General features: G+C 42.4%; 1 protein-coding gene across 1 annotated transcript in view; it reads left to right on the forward strand.

Moving 5' to 3' along the window:
* The window catches only part of CDC45 (cell division cycle 45), a 62,236-nt gene that overhangs the window by 23,377 nt on the left and 14,536 nt on the right, over nt 1-24,323 (forward strand). Inside the window, exons 4-12 of the mRNA XM_056532212.1 lie at nt 154-291; nt 390-539; nt 698-756; nt 951-999; nt 2,403-2,464; nt 8,252-8,302; nt 13,946-14,065; nt 20,566-20,697; nt 21,667-21,765. Coding sequence (XP_056388187.1) covers nt 154-291; nt 390-539; nt 698-756; nt 951-999; nt 2,403-2,464; nt 8,252-8,302; nt 13,946-14,065; nt 20,566-20,697; nt 21,667-21,765 — 860 coding nt within the window. The remainder of the gene's footprint in view (nt 1-153; nt 292-389; nt 540-697; nt 757-950; nt 1,000-2,402; nt 2,465-8,251; nt 8,303-13,945; nt 14,066-20,565; nt 20,698-21,666; nt 21,766-24,323) is intronic.

Consider the following 24,323-nt stretch of genomic DNA (forward strand, 5'->3'; position numbering starts at 1 on the left):
ATCGGCCAAATTTTAAGTTACCTAAAAAAAATTTTTCCCCTCATTTTGGTACTACATTATAAATATTTGAAACACTTTAAAACCTTGATGTGATGCTTTATACATGATCCTGAAGGTTTTCATAGTATTTACTTTTAATTTATATCTTTTCAGTTTCAATATTTTGTTCTTATAAACTGCGGTGCAAATGTTGATCTTCTGGAGACTCTGCAACCACAGGAAGAGACAATCTTCTTCATATGTGACACCCACAGACCAATAGATGTAGTAAATGTTTACAATGACACACAGGTACTCCTGATGGCTGAAATATATTACAGTGGATATATATTTTTTTATCTTACTATTGGGAGATGGATAATAACCATGGATAATCTTGTTTTATATAGATAAAGTTGCTTATAAAACAGAATGATGATCTGGAAATCCCTGCCTACGATGATATTTTCCGAGATGATGAAGATGAGGAGGATGAAGATGATTCTGGGAATGAAAGTGAAGGCTCAGAGCCTTCTGGAAAGAGGAGGCGCTTTGATGAGGTACTATTAGTTCCTTGGGACTGAACTCTTTACCCATAAAGCAGAGGCAGGCAGTGAATGAAATACAGAATATTTACCAATAAACCATCTCTGATGCGTTTAAATAGAAAATTTTTCCCTATTACATTTTGTTTTTAAAATGTATTTTGCTTCCAAAGGGAGCTGTAGAAAGAAGAATTGAAAGAAGACGTCAGCGAAGAGAGTGGGAAGCACGTAGGTAAGATGAAGCCAGATTTATTTGAGATCTTTAAATAAAAATAAACACAAATACAGACAATTTAATAATGGAATCCTTGTAATTTTCAAACTTATACTAGAGAAAATAATTGCTATAGGCAGCAGTTTTTGTAGTAGTTAGTTTCACTACTTTACATTGTATTTATATCTTGCATTATCCTTCCTAACTGGCAGGAGGGAGATCCTTTTTGACTATGAACAGTATGAATACCATGGAACATCTGTGAGTAATGCATACATTGTCTTCTGTGGTTTGTTTAGGAATAGTACATTCTCACTGCGCTCAATAAAATAAGCATTGCTTAGACTCCCCAGTTGAAATTTCTTTGCTGGCATTCTTAATATTCTTAAAGCTTATTTAGTTTGGTATTTTTTTTATTTTTATTTTTTAAAGAAATCTAGTAACATTTACACCAATCACATTAACCACATTTGTTAAAGAAAGTTTTTTTACTGCTAAATTGTTCCCCCTAGCAGCAGTAAAAGATAGATAAAAGTCATGTCAATCTCTGAACAAACCTTTGTTCAGAGGTCTGGAATCTAAAAATTGAGAAAAAAAAATTTGTATATAGCATGTGTATAAAAATTGATTGTGGTAGATCCTAAGGCGTACTATAGGAGGTAATATGCAGCGTACAGATTTGAGAAATTTACTAAATTGAGTCTACTACCTAACTGTTTTCTGAAAGAGAACCTGCTTATTACCTACCATACCCTGTGTCTGCTATTTACAGCCATGCTATTTTATGGCAAACAAATCTGGAAAAGGAAAACTTTATTAATATAATATTCATTTAAAACCTGTATTGAAGCTGCATGTATTTCACTGTAAAAAGAATGCATCAATGGGTCTGGTCTTCACCTGTGTATGAAATATAAATGTATATTTGTTATGCAAATATCGGCAGCAAACTATATTTGCAGCAGATTTTTACTTCCCCCCCCCCCCCCCAGTGATGGGAGGAGGTGTGCATCACAGCCTCTTTGACACTTGGGCTCTGAGCATGGCCCAGAGTGTACAGTGTACAGATTCTCTTTAAAGTAAGACAACTAATTGTTTAGTCCAAATTCTTTAGATACACCAGATTTATTAATAAGCTTGATGGACAGTCTACAAATGCCATATGTATTAAAGTCAGCACTGTGTAAGTGTTAGAACTTTTTATTTTTTTTGTTTGGTTGTTTTTCTGTTGTAAATCTGGGACAAAATGTATGAAAAGTCTACTTCTGATTGCCACATATCTGTTCCATTGGTCAGAAATATGTTGACTTTTCTACTCATGCAGTAACTTATAGAAATGACTTTAGTGTGCATCAGTAAAGCTAAGGTCACAGGAATTTACACTAAACCCTGGGACTGAACTAATAAAGTGTAAAATGTGTTCAAATTGACTTGTGTATCTCAAATGGCTGGTGTGATTGACTTAACTTTAACAATGTGCAGGTGGATGGTTATGAGCAGCTCAATGTAGACAAATATTTTCAATGATCCCAACCTCCACTGGTTTAAAAACATCTTAAAATCAGACTTTATTCTTCAAAGAACTATTGGTGGTTTTTTGTGTTCTTACTTTGTATATAGGACTGTGTGCCTGTATCTCATGTTGTATTTTTTTGCTTTGCTAGTCTGCAATGATGATGTTTGAATTGGCCTGGATAATGTCAAAGGATTCCAATGACATGCTATGGTAAGTGAAGGAGCTTGTGTGTGTGTGTTTTTATTTTTTTATTTATTTATTTATTTATTTTTTATGGAAAGTGCTCAAACTCCTAGACAAATAGGATTTGTGGACTTGTATGTACATTACAGATCAGAGTATGCGTTTTCTCTGTATCTCCACACACTGATTCCCTGTTTTAGGGTATGTTCACATAGGGATGATATTCTGCAGACTTGTGGGCAGAAACTCTTACACGCCCTGCAGAAACTAATCGGTGTGGAAATTGATCTTGGATTTTAAATACACAATATATGAACATGTTTATGTTGCAGGTTTTTCCTTTTGACTTATAATATGGTTGTAATTTCTGCAGTGAAATTGTATTGTTTGAGTTTTACTGTGGATCTATAATAAAGTTTTAAAACTTAAACAGAATGGCCCTGAAGTGTAGTGTAGTTTTGTTTGTAGGGTTCTCATTCGCTCTTCATTGAGGGACACCTATACTGATGGGTATATGCTCTTGCCACTAGGAGGCGCTGACACTAGGAAAAAGTCAGCTCCTCCCTGGCAGGATAGACCCGCCCACTGGAAGTGAGGTAATCAGTTTTAGCTAGTGTCAGTAGGAGGCAAGACACATGTCTGGGAGCTCCCCAGACCTGGTCTTCCATTTTATTTTCTAGTTAAGTAGAGTCTAGTTAGGTTCTTTTTCCTTTGTTGTTTTTCTAGGTTGGGCGACAGGAACATGGCGCTGCCTGATCTCCCACATGCGACAAAGGGACACTGAACATAAGAGTATGGGCCGTTAACCCCTTATCGCCAATGGCCAGCACCTGGAGGTTTTACCCTGGGTCCGGTCCCCCACTGCCCCTGCTCGCCTCAATTTGGCAACCTGGCATGATACAGCCTGGCCTAATGCTAGCTGAAGCCGTCAAGGGGGGAGCATGTGACAACTGAGATGAGTATGCCCACCATTAACCGGGGGAATGAGCAGTAGTAGTCCTGCTTCTGGAGCTGTTTTTGTGGGTCCGGGCAGTGAGGTGTTAACCCTTGCTATTTTATTCATGCAGCTTCTGCTGCATACCCTGTCTTCAGCGACTAGGGTGGGGGTTATGAGGGAGCTACTCCAACGTTCTCCCCCGGCTCTCTGCAAGTTTTTTCTTATTTCTGGCTGTCCCCTCTCGAGGCCGGGAGCTGCCAGCACTTCACTTTCTGCGGCTCCAAGCTCTTAGTCAGTGCAGGAGCCACCTACATGGTCTGGTCTGCTGCAAATCTGCCAGCTCGCTCCTAGCATGTGCCGGTAGCCGCCACCGCCTCACCTCTGCGCCCTGGTCTGCTTTGCAGACCGGACGGGTGTGCGCGCCTGGGGTGCTCAGCCCGCAGGAGTTCAGGGGGTAATGGTGACACGTAGCTCTGCCCTTCTCCCCCTGAGCCAGCCCGCAAACCGGGAGGTCAGGCCGCGACTCCTCTCAAAGTTTGTGCGCTGCAAAGGTTGTTCCCATTACCTTGGAGCTACTCCCAGGGCCGCTCCCACACACACCCTTGTTCCCTGGCTCAGAGTCATGCGGCGGCTTAGCAGTCGCTTCTATAGTGCGCTGCTTCATGCTGCCGCTGCACAAAGGACTGCCTGCTTTCTGCTCAGGCTGTGGGCGTCCTAGCCCATCTCACTGAGGGGTTCATGCGGGTGGAAACAGCGCGGGGCAACTTGCTCCCCACGCTTCCTTCCTGCCATGTTTAGTACACTAAATAAAAAAAAAAAAAAAAAAAAAAAAAAAAAAAAAAAAAAATATATATATATATATATATATATATATATATATATATAAATAAATATAGTGCTTCTCAACTGCTGGTCACTTAGACCATTTGGTGGCGTTTGGCTCCCTCTTGTGGTCAATAATTGAAATGTGCCCTTAATTTCTATTGGTCCCTCATGTGAAATCCAATACCTATTACAGACCTGTAATATCTGCTCTTATCAGATTAATATCTGCCCTAGGGACTTATATGGGGGCCGCTTTATTTGCTTCCATCACCTTGTATGGGACCTGATATAGCAAATTATGTTTGGTCGGTTGAGGTAAGCCTCTGTTTTGGAGCGTATGCGATCGGCCATGGCCGGTCGTTGCCAGGTATTTCACGATCCCTTGGAAGTTCCTGGTGATACGGTCAGTGTCTGTTCTCCTCTGCCGCTGAGTGCCTTTCCATGTCTGTCATGCCCTCGGCCAAATTCCGGTCCCCCCCACAACCATGGATGGCACTGGCCGAATGCCCTCGAAAGGGCATTTGCATTCCTGGCGGCTGCTAAGGACGCTTTTGCAGTTACCCCTCTGTTATGTCCGCTGGTCACCCATTAAGGGGTTGTTGCGTGTGCATTCAGTATATCCCTCCTCCACAGGCTGCCGCATCCGCGGATAGTGCCCCGGATCCCTACGTCCAGTGTGAGGTCTCTGTGGAAGTGCCCCTGCGTGGGCGGGCAGGGATTGGACCTTATATCATTATGCCAGACAATAGTCTCGCCTGTCACTCATCTCACAGCTGTCGCAGCTGCGGCTGGATTCCGGTACCCCACTGCTAGTGCGAGGTATCGAAAAGAGTGACCCATTGTCTATGGACCTATACCAGTAAGCCAGACAGTGGTCTGCGTGGTTACTCTGTCGCCTGTCACTCATCATCACATGGTTGATGTATCTGGGGCTGGAGTTTCGGTACCCTGCTGCTGTGCGAGGTGTACTAAGGAGTGACCCAGCGTGTCCTTTGGACCCTATATGGGGTGATGGGGGTACAATCCATGGCTCCTTAGCCTCCCCCGATCTCTCAGGGCGGCGGGGATACTATCCATGGCTCCTAGGCCTCCCCTCCCTCCCACATGTGACAGAGGGGCACAGTGATCGCCTATCTGCCTGTTGCCCCGTTTTCTCCCGTGCCTGAAGGTGTACTTGTTCAGCCAGACTGTTGTCTGCATGGTTTCTGCCGCCGTCTGTCTCCCATCTCAGGGCTGCTGTGGGCATGGTCACTGCTGGTGTGAGGAATCTGGATGAGGGTCCCTGCAGTAACACAGGACTGATGCCAGTCAGCAAGACTTTCATCTGCTGTGTCTCCTACTCAGTCAGGTCGCCCGTTAGCTCGGCTGCACTCCGGGAACCCCACTTTCTGTGGGTAGGTTCGGAGGAGTGATCCTGTGCATTCAGGAATCCTATACCGGTCAGCCAAACGGTTGTTTGCATGATTCACGGCTATGTTGAGTCAACTACCATACACTTCCAACTCTGTGGACGGAAGTTAAGGTAACCCACTGCCGAGGTGTAGTTCCGAGTGAGTCACCCCATGTTGCTCCATGGGACTTAAACAATGCACCACATTGTTGGTCTGCTAAGGGCATGGTTGTGACACAACGTTGGGTGCTGAGCATGTCTTCTATACTGCCGGACTTTTGGATGTCTGCGGTTTCTTTTGTCTGCAGTCTTGGTACCCCACTACTATTGTGAGGTATCCATGTCTGTGTCCCTACGTATGCTACGGTCCCTCTGCATGTTTTAGAGCCCACCTCCCCTTTTGCCGGTGGAGTGGGCCCCGGGCCTTCCTGTAATCTTGTTTTCACAGGTCTGCGGCAGTTGAACACAACTTTTCTGGCATGGAGCCTGGTGGGGTGTCGCAGTCAGTTCAGGATTCCTGTGCAGGGTGGCTCAGGCACCTTGTCTTGGACACTATCCTAGGATGCTGTGGCGTGCCTTCTTTTCTAGGTTGGCCCTCATGGTTCTTTGGGCCTTAGTGACGGTTGAGGTCTCGGGCATGTGTAGAAGTCCTGCCCAGACTTCTCTGCGAGCCCATTTATGGGGCGGACTTTCTGTACCACACTTCTTGTCTCTGCACAGAGGTCTGTCACCTGGAGCGTTTTTGCGGACGTTGGTTTACTTACCCTTCAGGTATAAGTCTTCCAGGAGACTTGGGAACCTCCAATTCCCATGTCGGCCACACCATGGTGTTCTTGGATACTCCTTTTCAGGGTCTTCCGCTCCTTTTCTTGGCCATTGATTATTCCGTGTCTTTCTTCCAGGTGACTCAGGAACCTCTAGTTACTCCGGTGTCCAGTATGCCCCTTTTCTGGGCATTCCGCTCCTTTCTTGGCCATTATTCCCTTCCGGCTTCTCCTTCGGGGGTCCATGTTTTCTCGAGATGGAGGGTGACCCGGTCTTCCCAATTACTTCAGTTAAGCTATTTCACCTTCCAGATGCTTGCGGCGGGCCCCTGGATAGGGGTTTTTGGCTGCAGATGTTGAAATCGTTCTTCTGCACCAGGCCTCTCTAGAGCTGTGTTCCGTCTTTCTTTTTTCCAGTGGTTTTCTGGTCTCCACCTTTATGTGCTCTCCTTCTGCTCAGGCGTACACTGCTCTGTCTGGCGTTTTCCCGCCATGTCCTCTTGAATCGGTTAACTCTGGATGGGGTTCTCTTGTTGTGCCCTTTTCCATTTTTGTTTTCCAGCCGGGCTAGCCCTCTGTCTGTCTGGTTCTGTTACTTAGATGATTTTCTACCTCCTTCCAGGATGATTCCTGCCCATCTGGCTTCCTAGTTGACCTTTTTCTTCTCTCTATACAGACCGTAGGTTTTGAGTCTGTGCGAAGGATGGTCCTTTTGGTGTCCCTGTCCATCTCCATGAACGGGGGCTCTTCTGGGAGCTCTGTTTTTGGGCCCCGGTTAACTCTGGCCTGGGGCCTTGTCCGCAGGCCTTACGAACGAGTGGGTTTGGTCTTGGGACTGATTCCCTTTCGCTGGGGTTATTCCCACCCTAGAGGAATGCTTTTGTATGTCACATCAATATAGGTGTCCCCCCAATAAAGAGCGACCGAGATAAGGAGATTATTTTTGTACTCTCCATAAAATCTTTCTCGTAGCCTTCATTGGGGGACATTGCACCCTCCCATTTTCTTCAAATTTTATTTTTTGTCCGGATATTCTTTTTGGGTTATTCCTTCGGACATATTTCTTTGTTGGCTTCTACTGCTTTGTGACAAAAACGATTTTACCTCACTTCCAGAGGGCAGGAATATCCTGCCAGGGAGGAGCCGACTCTTTTTTTTTTTTTTTTTTTTTTCCCCCCCCCCCCCCCCTAGTGGCAAGAGCATATACACATCAGTATAGGTGTCCCCCAATGAAGGCTACGAGAGAGAGATTTTACGGTGAGTACGAAAAACTTTTTTTTTTTTCTAAGATATTTTTCCACGGTATTTACTAATGTTTCCCTACATTTTTCTTTTTTTAAACATGCTCTGAGCTGTGGGGTGTTCCTCAGCTCAAATGCACATTTTTGTGAAAATATGTTGGGACCTTTTTAAAATGTCAGGGGCACACCAGCTTTTAGGCAGCCACGCCCCCTTTCCCTGACTACCACACCCCAGGTTTTCTCATTAAAATGGAGAGTTGGTCTGGTTTTCTTTTCAATTCTGGCGTAGACAGAATTTTTGGCGCAATGTGCCAGAATTTGGCGCACAACCCGACAAAACATGTTGGATTTACAATAACAAAGCAGGGCCTATGGCTTAGATTTATCATTCTGCCTGAAACCAAAAGTGTCTGGTTTTCCCCTTAACCAATCACAGCTCAGCTTTTATATCTTAACAAGCGTTGCTATCTTGAAAGCTGAGCTGTGACTGGTTATGGGCTAAACCGGACAGTTTTGATTTCAGGTACATGGATAAATCTGGGCCATTATTTATGTATTTTATGTTCTGATGTGGATATATCCTATATTTGCCTTCTCCTAGCACACCAGAGTTCAGTTGGTTAGGAGCATGGCTTATATTATTTCTTCCTCTTATAGGTGGGCAATCATTGGACTGACTGATCAGTGGGTTCAAGACAGAATAACTCAGTAAGTTCCATATTTTTATCAATAAAAAACACCATTAAATTAAAAATGTAAATTCATGTGCACACAAGGCCTTTCTTCCAGTCCTCCTCCTCGGTGGCTCCTTTGTTGAGTCCTGCAATTGTAATTACTATGGCATCTTGCTAAGTATTGATAGTGACTCTGTAGGGTTAATGTTCAGCCCTCCTACCTTGTGCATTTTAGTTCTATGCTTTTTACCTTGACTTAAATTATGGATCCATTTTAGAAAGGTTTTTTTTTTTTAAATACAGCTGAATGGTGAAAGATCCCAATGAGTTATAATGGAACCCATAAGGATTCTGGTGCTTCTAGCAGCAACTGTAAAAACAATGGTATAACAAGTGCTCCTGGTGTTTGTTTTTTAAATTATTTTTTTTTTTTTTTAAATCTTTTTCTTTTTGCCCATATCATGCACACTGTTACTTTTTTGGACTGTCATCTGTTTCATTCAAGCACAACTGGAACAAATTAACATTAATGCTTATGAAGAAATATAAAATCCCATCCCTTCCCCAATATCGCGCCACACCCCTACCCTTCAATTCCCTGGTTGAACTTGATGGACATATGTCTTTTTTTCGACCGTACTATGTAACTGCATCCATACATTTTATTACGTTTTATTTCTGACCCACAGAAAATCAGTGCTTGTGTCAGATGAAGTTGCCTGTCTTGGGTTAGCTGACTTCCTAGTAACTACTGATGACCTAACCTATCCAACATTTTCTGGCTGCTCACAGACATAGATGTGTAATTGTTATATTCCTCCCATAAAGCTGTTTTCACACACGGCAATTTTGCAATCATTTGCCACCCTACCCACCCCAAATCGCTGAAAAAATTGCACTATTTTACAGAGATTCCACAAATCAAAGTAAAAAAACATTGTTTTACACTGTAAAAAAAATAAAATTACATAAAAAAAAAACACTTTTTAATGTGAACATACCATGAATGAAAAATGTTTTCAGCTGTTCCTGGCAGCCTGATTATTGATAGTGGAACATACTGTCATTAATTTGGCACATTGTAAACTTTTCCTTGCCCCTAAATTTCTTCTTACAGCAGCTTCAAAATGTTTTATTGTGCCAAAAATGTTGGCTTTTCTTTTAAAAATCCCTATATAGGTTAAGGTTTTCTAGGGGAAATGTCAGGTTCCTGTCTTTGTGGTGCTTACTGTAGTAGAACTGGGAAAAGTTTGATTTATTATTCCCTATCGTTTGTGATTTCAGCTAGATAAACTTGTTTTTGGGGCTGTTCACATATTAGTTTGTGTAGCAATTTTTCAGAATCCTGATAAAACATGACCTTTTTGCCACCTAATAACCTGCTATGAAAAAAGTGTGAATACAGCCTTTAACCCCTTCATGACCCAGCCCATTTTCACCTTCAGGACCTGGGCATTTTTTGAAAATCTGACCACTGTCACTTTAAACATTAATAACTCTGGAATGCTTTTACTTATGATTCTGATTCCGAGATTGTTTTTTCGTGACATATTCTACTTTATGTTATTGGTAAAATTTCACTGATATTTGCATCCTTTCTTGGTAAAAAATCTAAAAATGTCATGAAAATTTTGAAAATTTAGCATTTTTCTAACTTTGAAAGTCTCTGCTTGAAAGGAAAATGGATATTCCAAATAAATTTACATGTTGATTCACATATACAATATGTCTACTTTGTTTGCATCAAAAAATTGACAAGTTTTTACTTTTGGAAAACATCAGAGGGCTTCAAAGTTCCGCAGCAATTTTCCAATTTTTCTCAAGATTTTCAATATCGTAATTTTTCAGGGCCCAGTTCAGGTTGGAAGTGGATTTTAAGGGTCTTCATATTAGAAATACCCCATAAATGACGCCATTATAAAAACTGCACCCCCCAAAGTATTCAAAATGACATTCAGTAAGTGTTTTAACCCTTTAGGTGTTTCACAGGAATAGCAGCAAAGTGAAGGAGAAAATTCTAAATCTTCATTTTTTACACTCGCATTTTCTTGTAGACCCAATTTTTGAATTTTTACAAGGGGTAAAAGGAGAGAAATCACCCTAAAATTTGTAACCCAATTTCTCTCGAGTAAGGAAATACCTCATGTGTATGTCAAGTGTACGGCGGGCGCAGTAGAGGGCTCAGGAGGGAAGGAGCGACAATGGGATTTTGGAGAGTGAGTTTTTCTGAAAGGGTTTTTGGGGGGCATGTCCCATTTAGGAATCCCCTATGGTGCCAGAACAGTGGACCCCCCCACATGTGACCCCATTTTGGAAACTATACCCCTCATGGAATTTAATAAGGGGTGCAGTGAGCACTTACACCCCACTGGCGTTTGACAGATATTTGAAACAGTGGACTGTGCAAATGAAAAATTTTATTTTTCATTTTCACAGACCACTGTTCCAAAAATCTGTCATACACCAGTGGGGTGTAAATGCTCACTGCACCCCTTATTACATTCCGTGAGGGGGTGTAGTTTCCAAAATGGGGTCACATATGGATATTGTTTTGCGTTTGTCAGAACTGCTGTAACAATCAGCCACCCCTGTGCAAATCGCCTCAAATGTACATGGTGCACTCTCCCTTCTGGGCCTTGTTGTGCGCCCCCAGAGCACTTTGTGTCCACATATGGGGTATCTCCGTAGTCGGGAGAAATTGCATTACAAATTTAGAGGGTCTTTTTTCCCTTTTACCTCTTGTGAAAATGAAAAGTATAGGGCAACACCAGCATGTCAGTGTAAAAAATTTATTTTTTTACACTAACATGCTGGTGTAGACCCCCAACTTCACCTTTTCATAAGGGGTTAAAGAAAAAGCCCCCCAAAATTTGTAAGGCAATTTCTCCCGAGTACGGCAATACTCCATATGTGTCCCAAAACTGTTGCCCTGAAATATGACAGGGCTCCAAAGTGAGAGAGCGCCATGCGCATTTGAGGCCTGAATTAGGGATTTGCATAGGGGTGGACATAGGGGTATTCTATGCCAATGATTCCCAAACAGGGTGCCTCCAGCTGTTGCAAAACTCCCAGCATGCCTGGACAGTCAATGGCTGTCCGGCAATACTGGGAGTTATTTTGCAACAGCTGGAGGCTCCGTTTTGGAAACAGTAGCGTACCAGACGTTTTTCATTTTTTTGGGGGAGGGGGGGGGGGGCTGTGTAGGGGTATGTGTATATGTAGTGTTTTGTACTTTTTATTTTAGGTTAGTGTAAGTGTAGTGTAGTGTTTTTAGGGTACAGTCACATGGGCAGAGGTTAACAGCAAGTTTGCCGCTGGAAGTTTGAGCTGCAGCGCAAAATTTGTGCCATCTCAAACTTGCAGCACTCACTGTAAACCTCCGCCCATGTGAGTGTACCCTGTACATTCACATTGGGGGGAGGGGGCAAACATCCAGCTGTTGCAAACTCTGAGCATGCCCTTTGGCTGTCCGTGCATGCTGGGAGTTGTAGTTTTGCAACAGCTGGAGGCACACTGGTTTGGAAACACTAAGTTAAGTAATAAACTTTCAAGTGTTTTGCAACCAAACTTAGTGTTTCCAAACTAGTGTGCCTCCAGCTGTTGCAAAACTACAACTCCCAGCATGCATGGTCTGTCAGTGCATGCTGGGAGTTATAGTTTTGCAACAATTGCAACAGCTGGAGGCACTGAGGTAGGAAACGGACAATGTTTCCCAACTAGTGTGCCTCCAGTTGTTGCAAAACTACAATTCCCAGCATGCCCAGACTGCCCAAGCATGCTGGAAGTTGTAGTTCGGCAATATCTGAAGGATCAGATGTTGCCGAACTACAACTTCCAGCATGCTTGGGCAGTCTGGGCATGCTGGGAGTTGTAGTTTTTCAACATCTGGAGGTCCACAGTTTGGAGACCACTGTATAATGGTCTCCAATCTGTGCTCTTCCAGATGTTAGAGAACTACAACTCCCAGCATGCCTGGACAGACTGAGCATGCTGGGAGGTGTAGTTTTGCAACATCTGGAAGAGCACAGATTGGAGACCATTATACAGTGGTCTCCAAACTGTGGACCTCCAGATGTTGCAAAACTACAACTCCAAGCATGCCCAGAAAGCCAAAGGCTGTTTGGGCATGCTGGGAGTTGCAGTTTTGAAACTCCCAGAGGCAGCAGTGAGATCGCCAATGAAGATGCCGCACTGCTGCCGGAAACTCTCCTCCGGGACCCAGCGCCGCCGGGACCGCCTGGAGGACGTCGCTCGCTCCGGGACCGCTCGGGACTTCGCATGGCCGGGTAAGTGACGCCGAGGGACGGGTCAGGGACACTTAGCAGAGCGGTGTGTGTCCCGATCCCCGTGATTGGGACTCACACACCGCGCTGCTATCAGCTAGTCAGATTTGACTAGCTGATAGCAGCGATGGCTGGGGGGGGGGGGTGGGGGATGAAACCCCCCGTGGTCGCATGGTAAGATGGCTGGCTATCAGTGATAACCACCATCTTACCGGGCGCTGCGGGGTGCCGCGAGTAGCGGCAAAAATGTTCATGACGTACCTGTATGTCATGGGTCGGGAACACCTTGCCACCCATGACGTACAGGTATGTCATAGGTCGGGAAGGGGTTAAAGGGATCCTGTCACATAGAAAATGGGGTTCAATCTGCAGACATCATCTGCTTATTCTGGGCTAAGTAGTGATGTGGGTGGTCCTACCCATTGAGTTATCTATGTGTATATCATATATATATATATATATATATATATATATATATATATATATATATATATATATATATATATATATATATATATATATATTGAGAAGAACTGACTCATCAACGCCCAGCCTAAACCCTTGGACCTACTAACCTGAATTTCTGCACAGGTGTTGTTAAGACGTAGACAAGGAATAAGAGAGGATTTTTCGAAATTCCACCCTTAAAGGGTGAAAAAGGGATTGTTTTTTATTTTTTATTTTTTTTTTTTTAGTCCCATACAAGTCTATGGTAAATGTTACTGCATAACTTCCGTATGGCTGGAGATATTTCGATAATACTTGGTCACATGTTATTTATTTGTATTTAAAGTCCCATGCAAATCAATTGGAAATATATGTTCCCACATAACTTCCGTACGGCTGGAGATATTTCAATACCTGGTACACATATTACAGGTCGGGATAGGAGGACTGTTGGCAGTGTATAAGCAGTGCGAGAAGGCAGGTTTCCCTGCGCGCAGACGCTGTAAAAGTCCTCAAAGGATGTCAGTCTTCAGTTCCATGAAACAGCAGATGTAATGTTTCGGGTTGTTTGGATGCCCGTATTGGGAAGGTCAATCACGACAATGGTAGAATTTGGGGCTCAGAAAAAAACCTGTTTCCTTAATGAGCATATGAGGAAACGCCACACAGCTGTCACTATTCACCTTCAAGCTTGAGACTATTCACCTGCCACCACAGAGAGGTGAAAGGAATTCGCAAATTTAAGTGGCACAGAAACTGTACTGAGAGCAGGACATCAAGGAATCTATTGTGCTGTAAGTTTTTGTTTCTGTGGTCAGTTCGAAGGGCATTAAAACAACTTATCCAGCTGGACAACTTATTTTTTTTTTTTTTATCCTGCAAAGCCATTACATGGGGATGGCAAGAATATGTTTAATAGCAGGGAATACATATGGTCTGTGTTACAGGATGAAATATGTGACTGATGTGGGTACCATCCAACGCCATGTATCCAGACACAATCACCGTAATGAGGATGAGGAAAACTCCCTGTCCATTGACTGCATGAGGATATCCTTTGAGTACGAGTATCCTTTTTAAACTACATCTCAAATTTTTTGTTTTTCTTCCTGTTCAGACATAACTGTTCCACTGACAAGTTGAATACATCTTGTTACAATGGTGCCTGTCAGGAGATGGAGTATACTGCATTAGGCAGCACGTGAACAGTCAGTGCTTGAAAATTATTTATTTTGTCAGCATAAAAAATGGGACACTTTGTCAAGTGCCAAATTAGGATGGCTAGACCACTGGGTGCTACAGCCAGTAGAGCTGCAGACTGGAACTGAACTGAGTCTTTAACCCCTTAACGGCAATGGATGAAAATGTACGTCATGGTGACGTTCTACTTAACGCACCATGACGTACATTTACGCGCCGCCATGACCGCGAGCATCGGAACGGTGCTCGCATCGTGCGCGGCAGGTCCCGGCTGCAATCAGCAGCCAGGGACCCGCCGATAATGGCAGACATCTGTGATCGCGCGGATGTTAGCCATTAACCCCTCAGATGCAGTGATCAATACAGATCACGGCATCTGCAGCTGTGCAGCATTTTGAATGGCTGATCGGATCGCCCGCAGCGCTGCCGCAGGGATCAGATCATCCAGCATGGCTGCCGGAGGTCCCCTCACCTTGCTCTGGCTGTCTCCCGGGGTCTTCTGCTCTGATCTGAGATCGAGCAGATCAGAGCAGAAGATGACCGATAATACTGAGCAGTGCTATGTCCTATACATAGCACTGAACAGTATTAGCAATCAAATGATTGCTATAAATAGTCCCCTATGGGGGCTATTAAAGTGAAGGGGAAAAAAAAAGTTAAATGTAAAATAAAAAAGTAAAAATATGTGAAAAATCCCCTCCCCCAATAAAGTAAAACGTCAGTTTTTCCCTTTTTACCCCCAAAAAGCGCGAAAAAATACACACATTTGGTATTGCAGCGTGCATAAAAATCTGAACTATTAAAATATATTGTTAATTATCCCGTACGGTGAACAGCGTAAACGTAAAATAATAAAAAAAAAATAAAAATGTCCAAGATTGTTGCGTTTTTTTTTTTTTTCACATTTTATTCCAAAAAAATTTATAAAAAATTTACAAAAAGGAAAACCTAAGCAAAAGTGGTACTGATAAAAACTACAGATCATGGCGCAAAAAATGAGCCCTCCTACTGCCCCATATACGGAAAATTTATAGAGTTACAGGTGGTCAAACTAGAGTAATTTCAAACATACTAATTTTGTTAAAATGGTTTGAGATATATTTTTTTTTAAGCCGTACAATTATAGAAAAGCATATAACATGGGTTATCATTTTAATTGTATTGACCCACAGAATAAAGAAAACATGTCAGTTTTACCGGAAAGTTTCCCACATGAATAATGTTTTGGTTGCGCCGTACATTTTATGGTAAAATAAGTGACGTAATACAAAGTACAATTGGTGATGCAAAAAAACAAGCCCTCATATGGGTCTGTGGATGGAAATATAAAAGTTATGACATTTACTAAACTAAAATGCAAAAATTAAAATTGGTCTGGTCCTTAAGGGCAAAATGGGCCTGGTCCTTAAGGGGTTAATGACTAATCCAGTTTGATCAGTTATGGAGGTCTCGTGGTGAGCACTTTAATCCTGCCTTTGCTGTGGAGCGACCCACTGCCCCAACTGCTGGTGTGGTGATCTGGAGAGCAATTGCATATGACAGTCGGTCACTCCTAGTAGAGATATGAGGGACCCTAACAGTTCAGCTATATGTGCAGGACCTCCTGTGGCTGCATGTCATAATTCCTCATTCCCGCCGGGAGATTATGAATTATGACAGCTGTATATAGAAGCCGGTGGCAGCACGATGTAGCCGCATGTACCGCCGACTTTAACAGTTAATAAATGCGGATCGCAGAGGGTCTCTGGAGAATGACCAGGTGCGATCTGCACCTCAGCCCCTGGACTACAACTCCCTTCATGGGCAGAGTCTGTCCATGATGGGACTAGTAGTTCTAAATGTCCCGCAGCCGGTTGGATGTGTAAGTGCCTTCCCTCAGCAGCACCGCGGTACTACAACTACTCCCATCATGGGACAGACTCTGTCCCATGATGGGAGTAGTAGTCCAAGGGCAGAGGGGCAGATCGCAGCAGATCATTCTCCAGAGACCTGCTGCGATACGCAAGTATACAAGACGGCGGTACATGCGTCTACACTGCGCTGTACGCCGACTCTTATATACTGTGGTTTTAATTCATAATCCCCGACGGAAGCTCTGATTGGTTAATAACTTTTCACCAATCGGAGCTCCCGGCGGCGGGGATTATGAATTATGACAGTGTATATAGAAGCCTGTGGCAGCGCAGTGTAGCCACATGTACCGCCGGCTTTTACAGTTAATAAATGCGGATCGCAGCGGGTATCTGGATAATGATCTGCACCTCAACCCCTGGACTACAACTCCCATCATGGGCAGAGTCTTTCCCATGATGGGAGTAGCAGTCCTTATTGTGCCAAAATAGACACTTTGGTATGTGTCCTCCGAGGCGGTGAATAATTGCGCAAGAAAATGCTGTTTGCAAATTTTTTTGCGCAAAAATAAAAAACGCAGTTAGTAAATTGATTCTACAGTACAAAATGCTCTATGGTAAACTTAACCGTAGAAAAGGTGATGAAGAATTCGATCAAAATTTGCGCAAAAAAAGCAAAAAACACTTGCACATATTTTTGCGCAAAATCCCCCCCCCCCCCTTCAGTGTAGTACGTGTAAATCCAAGTTTCCACAGGGCTATGAGAAGCAAACTTGTCCGTCATGTGTAGCTAAAGTTTTTTTTCTACTGAAGTCCCATCTCTCTCATCCATGCAAGAAATGATTAGGATGGGGATACGAAATTCCTTGAAATCTGCCTATGTTTCTGTACCTGCCCTTAAACCTCCTATCCCTGATCCTCCTGCAAATGCTGTTGCTCAGGCTGCAGGGTCAGAGGAGGAAGGAATTTATTGTAGATTCAGCAGAATCGAATGGAGATTCCTCTTCAATAGAGAATACTACCTCTGGAAGACTTTTTTTGTTTCGGGCAGAGGACACTGAGTTAATAAAAAATAAAAAAATGTACGTTTAGACATGAATATTGAAGATCCCAGGGAAATTAAAACTGTCCAGGACCATATGTTTGAGTGATTAGAACCTAGGAAATGATCTTTCCCTGTTCATAGATGTATATCTGCATTGATCAAAAAGGAATGTGAAAACCCTTAATGGCCTTTCTTCCTAGAGCACTAAAAAGAGAATATCCCTTTGACAGTACGGAACTGACAGAATGGGGAAAAAGTTCCATATATTGACGTGGCTATCTCTAAGATTTCTAGAAAAGGCACTCTTCCTCTGAAAGATATAGGCATACTTAAAGATCCTATGGACAAAATATCTGATACCTTTTTACGTAGAACTTGGGAAAACCGCCACTGCGTCTTTTGAACCAAACGTGGCCGCCTCCTGGTTAGCAAGCTTTTTAATTCTTTGGCTGGATCAATTATCTACAGATATTCAGAACTAGATTCCTCATGATGAATTAATGAATAGTATGCCTCTTATTAGAAAATCGGCTGCCTTTCTTGCAGATTCCTCATCCGATGCCCTGCGCCTGTCAGCCAGGTCTGCAGTCCTGCCAAATTCTGCCCGTAGGGCACTCTGGTTGAAAACTTGGCAGGGGGATATCCCTTCCAAAAATAAACTCTGTGCCCTCTGTGCTTTTTGGGCCTGTTTTATCAGACATCCTAGAAAAAGCAGGCCATAGGAAAAAGGGTTTTTCCTTTAGTCACCTTCTGCCAGACCTAATAGATATTTTTCTTCCAGTAAGAAAACCAGAGGGAGGAAGCCAGACTTCCCAAAAAGTCAAAAGGTTACCTGTTTAACCAGGCATCTACAGGTACCAAAAAACCTAACAATGAGAGACTGGGGCAAGTCAGCAGCAGACTGGGAAATTTTGTTGCGGAATGGGAGAAAATCTCGAACAGCTCCTGGGTATTAAATACCCTAAGAGAAGGGTTGCGCCTGGAATCGGTCGCCACCAACTCTCCTAAAAGTGACTGTAAGTCACTCAGGGCCCACAGGCCTATTAGCTTTACAAAAATAAATTTTGTTCCTCCTAGAAAAACAAATGTTACTTCCAGTTCCTCCAGAATAGGAAGGGTTAGGATTTTACTCTGCCCTTTTCTAAAAACAAATTATAAATCTAAAACCATTAAACCGCTACCAAAAATTCAAAATGGAGACAGTCAGGTCCAAAGTAAATTTACTAACAAAAAATTGCTCCATGGCCTCTCTATACTTAAAAGATGCCTACCTACATATCCCAATCCATCCAGACTTCCAAAAAATGTTAAGGATAGCTATTCAGTTAGATTCAGGTCTTGCTCATCTCCAGTTCAGAGCCCTTTTGTTCGGTATAGCCGTAGCTCCCAGGGTGTATGTACCGAAAGTGTCCAAGATGGCGGCCCACATACGAGAGGGGACCTGGACGATTTTCTTTTAATAGGACAATCAAAAGGGGAGGTGGAGATGTTTCTAGCACATACCATCGCTATCCTAAAAAAGCTAGATGGATAACAAACTGGGAAAAATCCTCTTTAGTTCCAGAAAACAAAAAGGTCTTCCTGGGAATCCTGCTGGATTCAGAACAACAAAAATCTTTTCTGCCAATTCAAAAGATTCAAAAAAATACGAAACACAGTGAGAGAGGTAATCAGTCTTCACACATCACCATAAGAAAAGGAATGTCACTGCTAGGGCTATTGACTGCAGCAATACAAGCTGTGTCATGGGCGCATTTCCACTCGTGTTTTGCAGGAAAACCTCTTCTTGGGACGGCTCGTTAGAAAATCTAGACAAAAAGTTTTTTCTATCTCAAAAGACAAAAACCTCTCTTCTGTGGTGGTTAGTGGAAGACAATTTAAGGAAAGGTCTGGACTGGGTAATAGAAGACCCAACAATACTACTGACGCCAATCCCTGGGGGTGGGGACCGCATGTTGGAGACTCAAATTTTCAAGGTCCTTGCAGTTTTAAAGAAAAATTACTCTCATCAAACACACAAGAACTTTTAGCAGTTTATTATGCTCTGACAGAGGCTTAGAATCTTCTCAGTCATGAAAATATTAAAATATTTTCAGACAATTCCACCACACTGTCTGTGTTAAACTGTCAAGGTACTACAAGAAGCAAATCGCTTATACAGATGGGTACTCAAATTTTTCTTTCTCTTCTTTCCTTATCTGCAGTCCATTTAAAAGGATCATTAAATGTAAAAGCAGACTTTCTCAGCTGTCAGCAAGTTCATTAGGGAAAATGGAGACTAAATTCTCAGATTTTCGAGAGAATATGTGGTCTATGGGGGCTGGCCACAGAGACCTTTTGTCTAAAAGACAAAATTGGCAAGTAGAAAAGTTCTGCTCTCTAAATCCAAAGGACAAACGATCGGCAGTGGATGCCTTAGCACACCCTTGGGGAGTTGGCCTTCGTCGTCCCGCCTTTGCAGCTAATTCCAAGGGTAATAATGAAAATCAGAATGGAGAAAGCCTGAGTGATTTTTCAGGCTCCCTTCTGGCCCAGCAGGGCTTGGATTTCGGCTTTAAGAGAACTGTCTGTCCGACCTGTGGGTCCTTCCGGAAATACAAGACCTCCTGACCCAGGGCCCTGTTTCACATGCTTTTGTGAAGTCTTCACCTGACTGCCTGGCATTTGAAAGGATAATCCTTAGAAGTAAGGATATTTCAGATGCTGTAATAACCACCTTACAGGCCAGTAGAAAACCAATAACTAACAAGATTTACTTCAGAGTCTGGAAAACTTCCTTTCCTTAATGAGCCTTTTTCACAAAATCCACTCCTGATATTCCAAAAATTCTAGATTTTTTTGCAGCTAGGTTTGCACAAAGGTTTAAAATTAGCTGTTCTCTCTTTCTCTCTCTCTCTCTCTTTCTCTCTTTCTCTTTTTCTCTCTCTCTTTTTCTCTTTCCCCGAGCCATGACAGCATCAGGGCATTCCTACCCTGTATTATCAGTGTGTTTTCTTGCACTTGGTGGGTGTTCACTACTTTTGGTGTTTAATTGATATTTTATTGTGACTGTTAATTAAGAAGGCTCTTCTGATCTCTGAAACTCGTTGAGGCCGAGGAGGCTGGTTCTTTTTATCCTTTGGTTTCCTGTCCCTACGGGTGGAGTCCCTCTCAGGTGGTGCTGTCATGGCTCGGGGAAACGTAATTACCGGCTTTTGCTCTAATATTGTAATCACTTACATATATCATCAATACAGTCATGCATAACACACTTCATTCAATACCAACTCCTCCTTGGTTATTTATTTATTTTATTTTTTTACATGTTTTATAACAGATTTTTCATCTATTACAGCTGGATAAGTTTTTGGGGACCGAATTATATTTTACTTTATTTCTCAAGCCTTGTCATTGTAGGTGTTAGACATGCTGGATATATTTTGTAATATGTATGTTTTGCCATCCATTGGTTTCTTTAACATTCCAATGTTAGTGTGCGACTTTCCTTGTACCAGCACTGGTCATTATTTGAAAGCATCTGTAACTCCTGCTATACGTCCTCCAGTCTGAAGCTTTGGTCAGTGCAAGGCCAGAAGAAGCTGCAAGAATTCTTGGCTGACATGGGGTAAGTGACCTCATGACAATTTTTTTTACCAATACATCTTTACTGTAGGAGCTTGTGCAGAGTCATTTGGAAGAACCATTTGGATTAAAGCTATTTGACTAGTATTATCAACAACTTGTCTAAAAGTGTTTAACAACGTTATAAAGTGGATCACAAAGTGTGTTGTGCCACATATATATATTCCTCTTACGGCTTACTTTGTTGTTCTACCTGTAGTGCCTGTCTATCTGCTCTATTTGATATATTATTTTTTGCTTTGTCATAGGTGTCATTTACATAATTTACAGCTAGACACCTGGTAATATAATGGGTAGAGACTAAGCTTGGCAAAATAAAGGAAGCATTTTGGGATATGTGTGTTTTTTCTTTTTCTATGCTTTCCATACAGACAATGGGAGGGGGTGGGCACTAGTGCAGTTTTATTAGTGCCACAAAAAGTGCTATTTGTATCAGATTTTCAAAATTGGTCCCTCGTGTTATGAAAATCTGGTGCAAGTTTATCCAGTTTTTAAAACTGCTAAATATACAATTTCACTATAAATTAGTGTGAACATTAAAGTACAAGCTTTTTTGATAAAAAAAATATATATATCTAAAAAATGTTCACAATAGCAAGGCATTAATGCAGGATAGCACAGTTAACACTAGTAAAACTGTGGTATAAACTGCAACACTTTTGTGTGTCAGAAAGTGGAACATATGGGGTAAAATGTACAAAACATGAGGCCATGCCCCAAAAAACAAACAAGCAGAATAGCATGAACAATTGGTGAGCATGGTGCTAATAAACTAAATAATTTGTCAAAAATCTGAATACTCCATTCAAACAGGAGGACATAGGACCCCAATTCTTCTGATCATTGGGCATCACAATGGTCAGACACCACTGGATAGGTGATGAATTTTGTAAATGCGATAACCTTATGTGGTGTTTTGCTCTCAAACGTAAAGTGTATATTTACTTCCCAGGCTTCCTTTGAAACAAGTAAAACAGAAGTTTAACTCCATGGACATTTCCTTAAAAGAAAATCTTAGAGAAATGATTGAGGAATCTGCCAACAAATTTGGGTAAATGAAATGCTTGCTAGTGCTTTTGGTGTTGTGTATGAATGTTATTTTTTGTCTTACAGTAGGGTGGGAACTTGATTTCAGTTGGTGAAAATTAAACATCTGGCATCACCGATGGTGGCCACTACGCAGTGTTCGGGGCAGTGTGTGATAAGCTTTCAGATCATTACAGTTAAAAGAAAGTCTAGCTCCCATCTTGTGTCCAGAGTGGGATCTGTTGTTCAGTTATGGAGTACTGTATCCGATTTTTCTTTCAGATGCCCTCCTTGACACATTGTGGTCTGTTATGTTTTTGTAATATCAATGCAATTTAAACACATTGGTAACTCGCTTGAAGGTTATTGTTTCATGTTGCAGCTGTGGCTACACAATTTTGCCAGAAATACTGCGTATGTGATTGCAAAACCATGCAGCTATAGCATGTGAATGTGGTTATACAGCTGCCACAACATGTGTTCAGCTTGTTCTTTTCAGATTGATTAGGGATAGAACAGGTTTTTGTGTTTGGGCTCTGTGCACATGGTAGTATTCTGAAATATATGTGCATATCCAAACATTGGAACTTTTAGAGGATATAGGAAGGTCAGTTTGAAATAGTAAAAGACCTTACGGCTTCATAATTTTTGTAATGTGGTAAAGAAGAATCTGCATAGTGGTTTCTTCAGGGGGTTCTGCAGAAATCTGATATTAAAGGGGTACTCCGGTGGAAAAATATTTTCAAACCAACTGGTGCCAGAAAGTTAAACAGATTTGTAAATTACTTCTATTAAAAAAAATCTTAATCCTTCCTGTACTTATCAGCTGCTAAATGACCCAGAGGAAGTTGAATTCTTTTGTTGTTCTTTTATGTCTGACACAGTGCTCTCTGCTGATACCTCTGTGCATGTCAGGAACTGTCCATACCAGGATAGGTTTGCTGTGGGGATTTTCTCTTACTCTGGACAGTTCCAGACATGGAAAGAGGTGTCAGCAGAGAACACTGTGGTCAGACTGAAAAGAACAAAAAAAAAAAAGAATTCAACTTCCTCTGGAGCATATAGTAGCTGATAAGTACTGGAAGGATTAAGATTGTTTAACCCCTTAAGGACGCAGCTTTTGGCTGTCTGGGCATGCTGGGAGTTGCAGTTTGGCACCCACTAGGAAGGGCAGCAGTAAAGATCGCTCCATTTGCTCCATTTAACAAAACTATCTTCAAGAAATACTTGGTTCCTCATAGATCTCTGCTCGAATTTTCAACCTGCTCTGGTAAAATAAAATCCTGTGTTGTGATTGCTTACTTTCCGCAACAATTTTAAAAATGTGAGCACATTGGTAAAGATCTGTCAAAAAAATAAATAAATACTAAGTGTACCCTACTCTGTTGTAGAGAATAGGGAAGCGGTTATACACATTACAGGTTTGTCCATACAGGTGCCTGCTTCAACAGGAATACATGAAAGGGACAGAGAACCCTTTTAATGAATGAGACCGTATCAGTGCTTCGTGTTGTCAGGATAGATGTGGGTCCCAAAGGTCAAACCCCTATTGATCGTAATGGTTTATCCTTGTGATATGCCATCACTTTATAATTTGGGAACTTAACGTAAAGGAAGTATAGGTAATGATGAAAATTATTTTGCTGCCACTTTCTTATCCTGCCTGTAGGTGTTGCTCTTACTGTAGGTACACATGAAGAATGTAATCACATACCCGTAAACTAAGCACTCCATAAGTCTATGTAAAACATGCTATAGTTAGAAAAACAGAACTATAGTCTGCCCTAAGCTGAAAAGCTTATTTGTTTGGAGTTTAAAAATGAATTTAAATCAAGTAAAAAAAAAAAAAAAGAATCATTCAGCACATCTAGTCTGCCCAATAAGCTGAATACTATCAATAGTCCCTGGCCTTATCATATATGAATTATATCATTATGCCTGTCCCATGCATGCTTAAACTCCTTCACTGTATCCAAATTCCATGCATCCACTACTCTCGGTAAAGTAATACTTCCTTATATTTAACCCGATAACGACCATGGACGTCTATGCTCATCCAATGGCCGTTAACTGGGTATGACGTGGGCTCCCGACTCGAGCCCGCGTCATACCCGCGTCATACCCGCTGGCCCCAGCTGATCCCTGTAGCTGGGGGCCGGCGTTAATAACAGTCATGCGGCGATCGCCGCGGCCGGCTATTAACCCTTTAGATCGCAGCTGTCAAAGTGGACAGCGGCGTCTAAAGGTGCCTGCAACCCATCCCTGGTGGTCAAGTGGGGTGGATTGCCCGCCATGCCCCCCCCTGCCACAGAACGATCGTGGGGGGGGGGTTTGCTTGGAGGTATCAAGCGATCAACTACTGAGGTAGCCTGAGGGCCTACCTCTACTGCTGCGGCAGCTCCAGTGCTCAGAATGATAGTCTGGCAGGACCAGGCTTTATCAATCGAGCGCAGAGCACACAGATCAATGGGATTGTATGTAATCCCATTGTTCTGTTTGAGGAATCAAATGATTCCTCCTAAAAGTCCCCTAAGGACTAAAAGTGTAGGGGGGGGGGGGGGGGGGGGAAATAAGTTTTAAAAG

Source organism: Hyla sarda, chromosome 1 (genome assembly GCF_029499605.1).
Source record: "Hyla sarda isolate aHylSar1 chromosome 1, aHylSar1.hap1, whole genome shotgun sequence".
Taxonomy (NCBI): Eukaryota; Metazoa; Chordata; class Amphibia; order Anura; family Hylidae; genus Hyla; species Hyla sarda.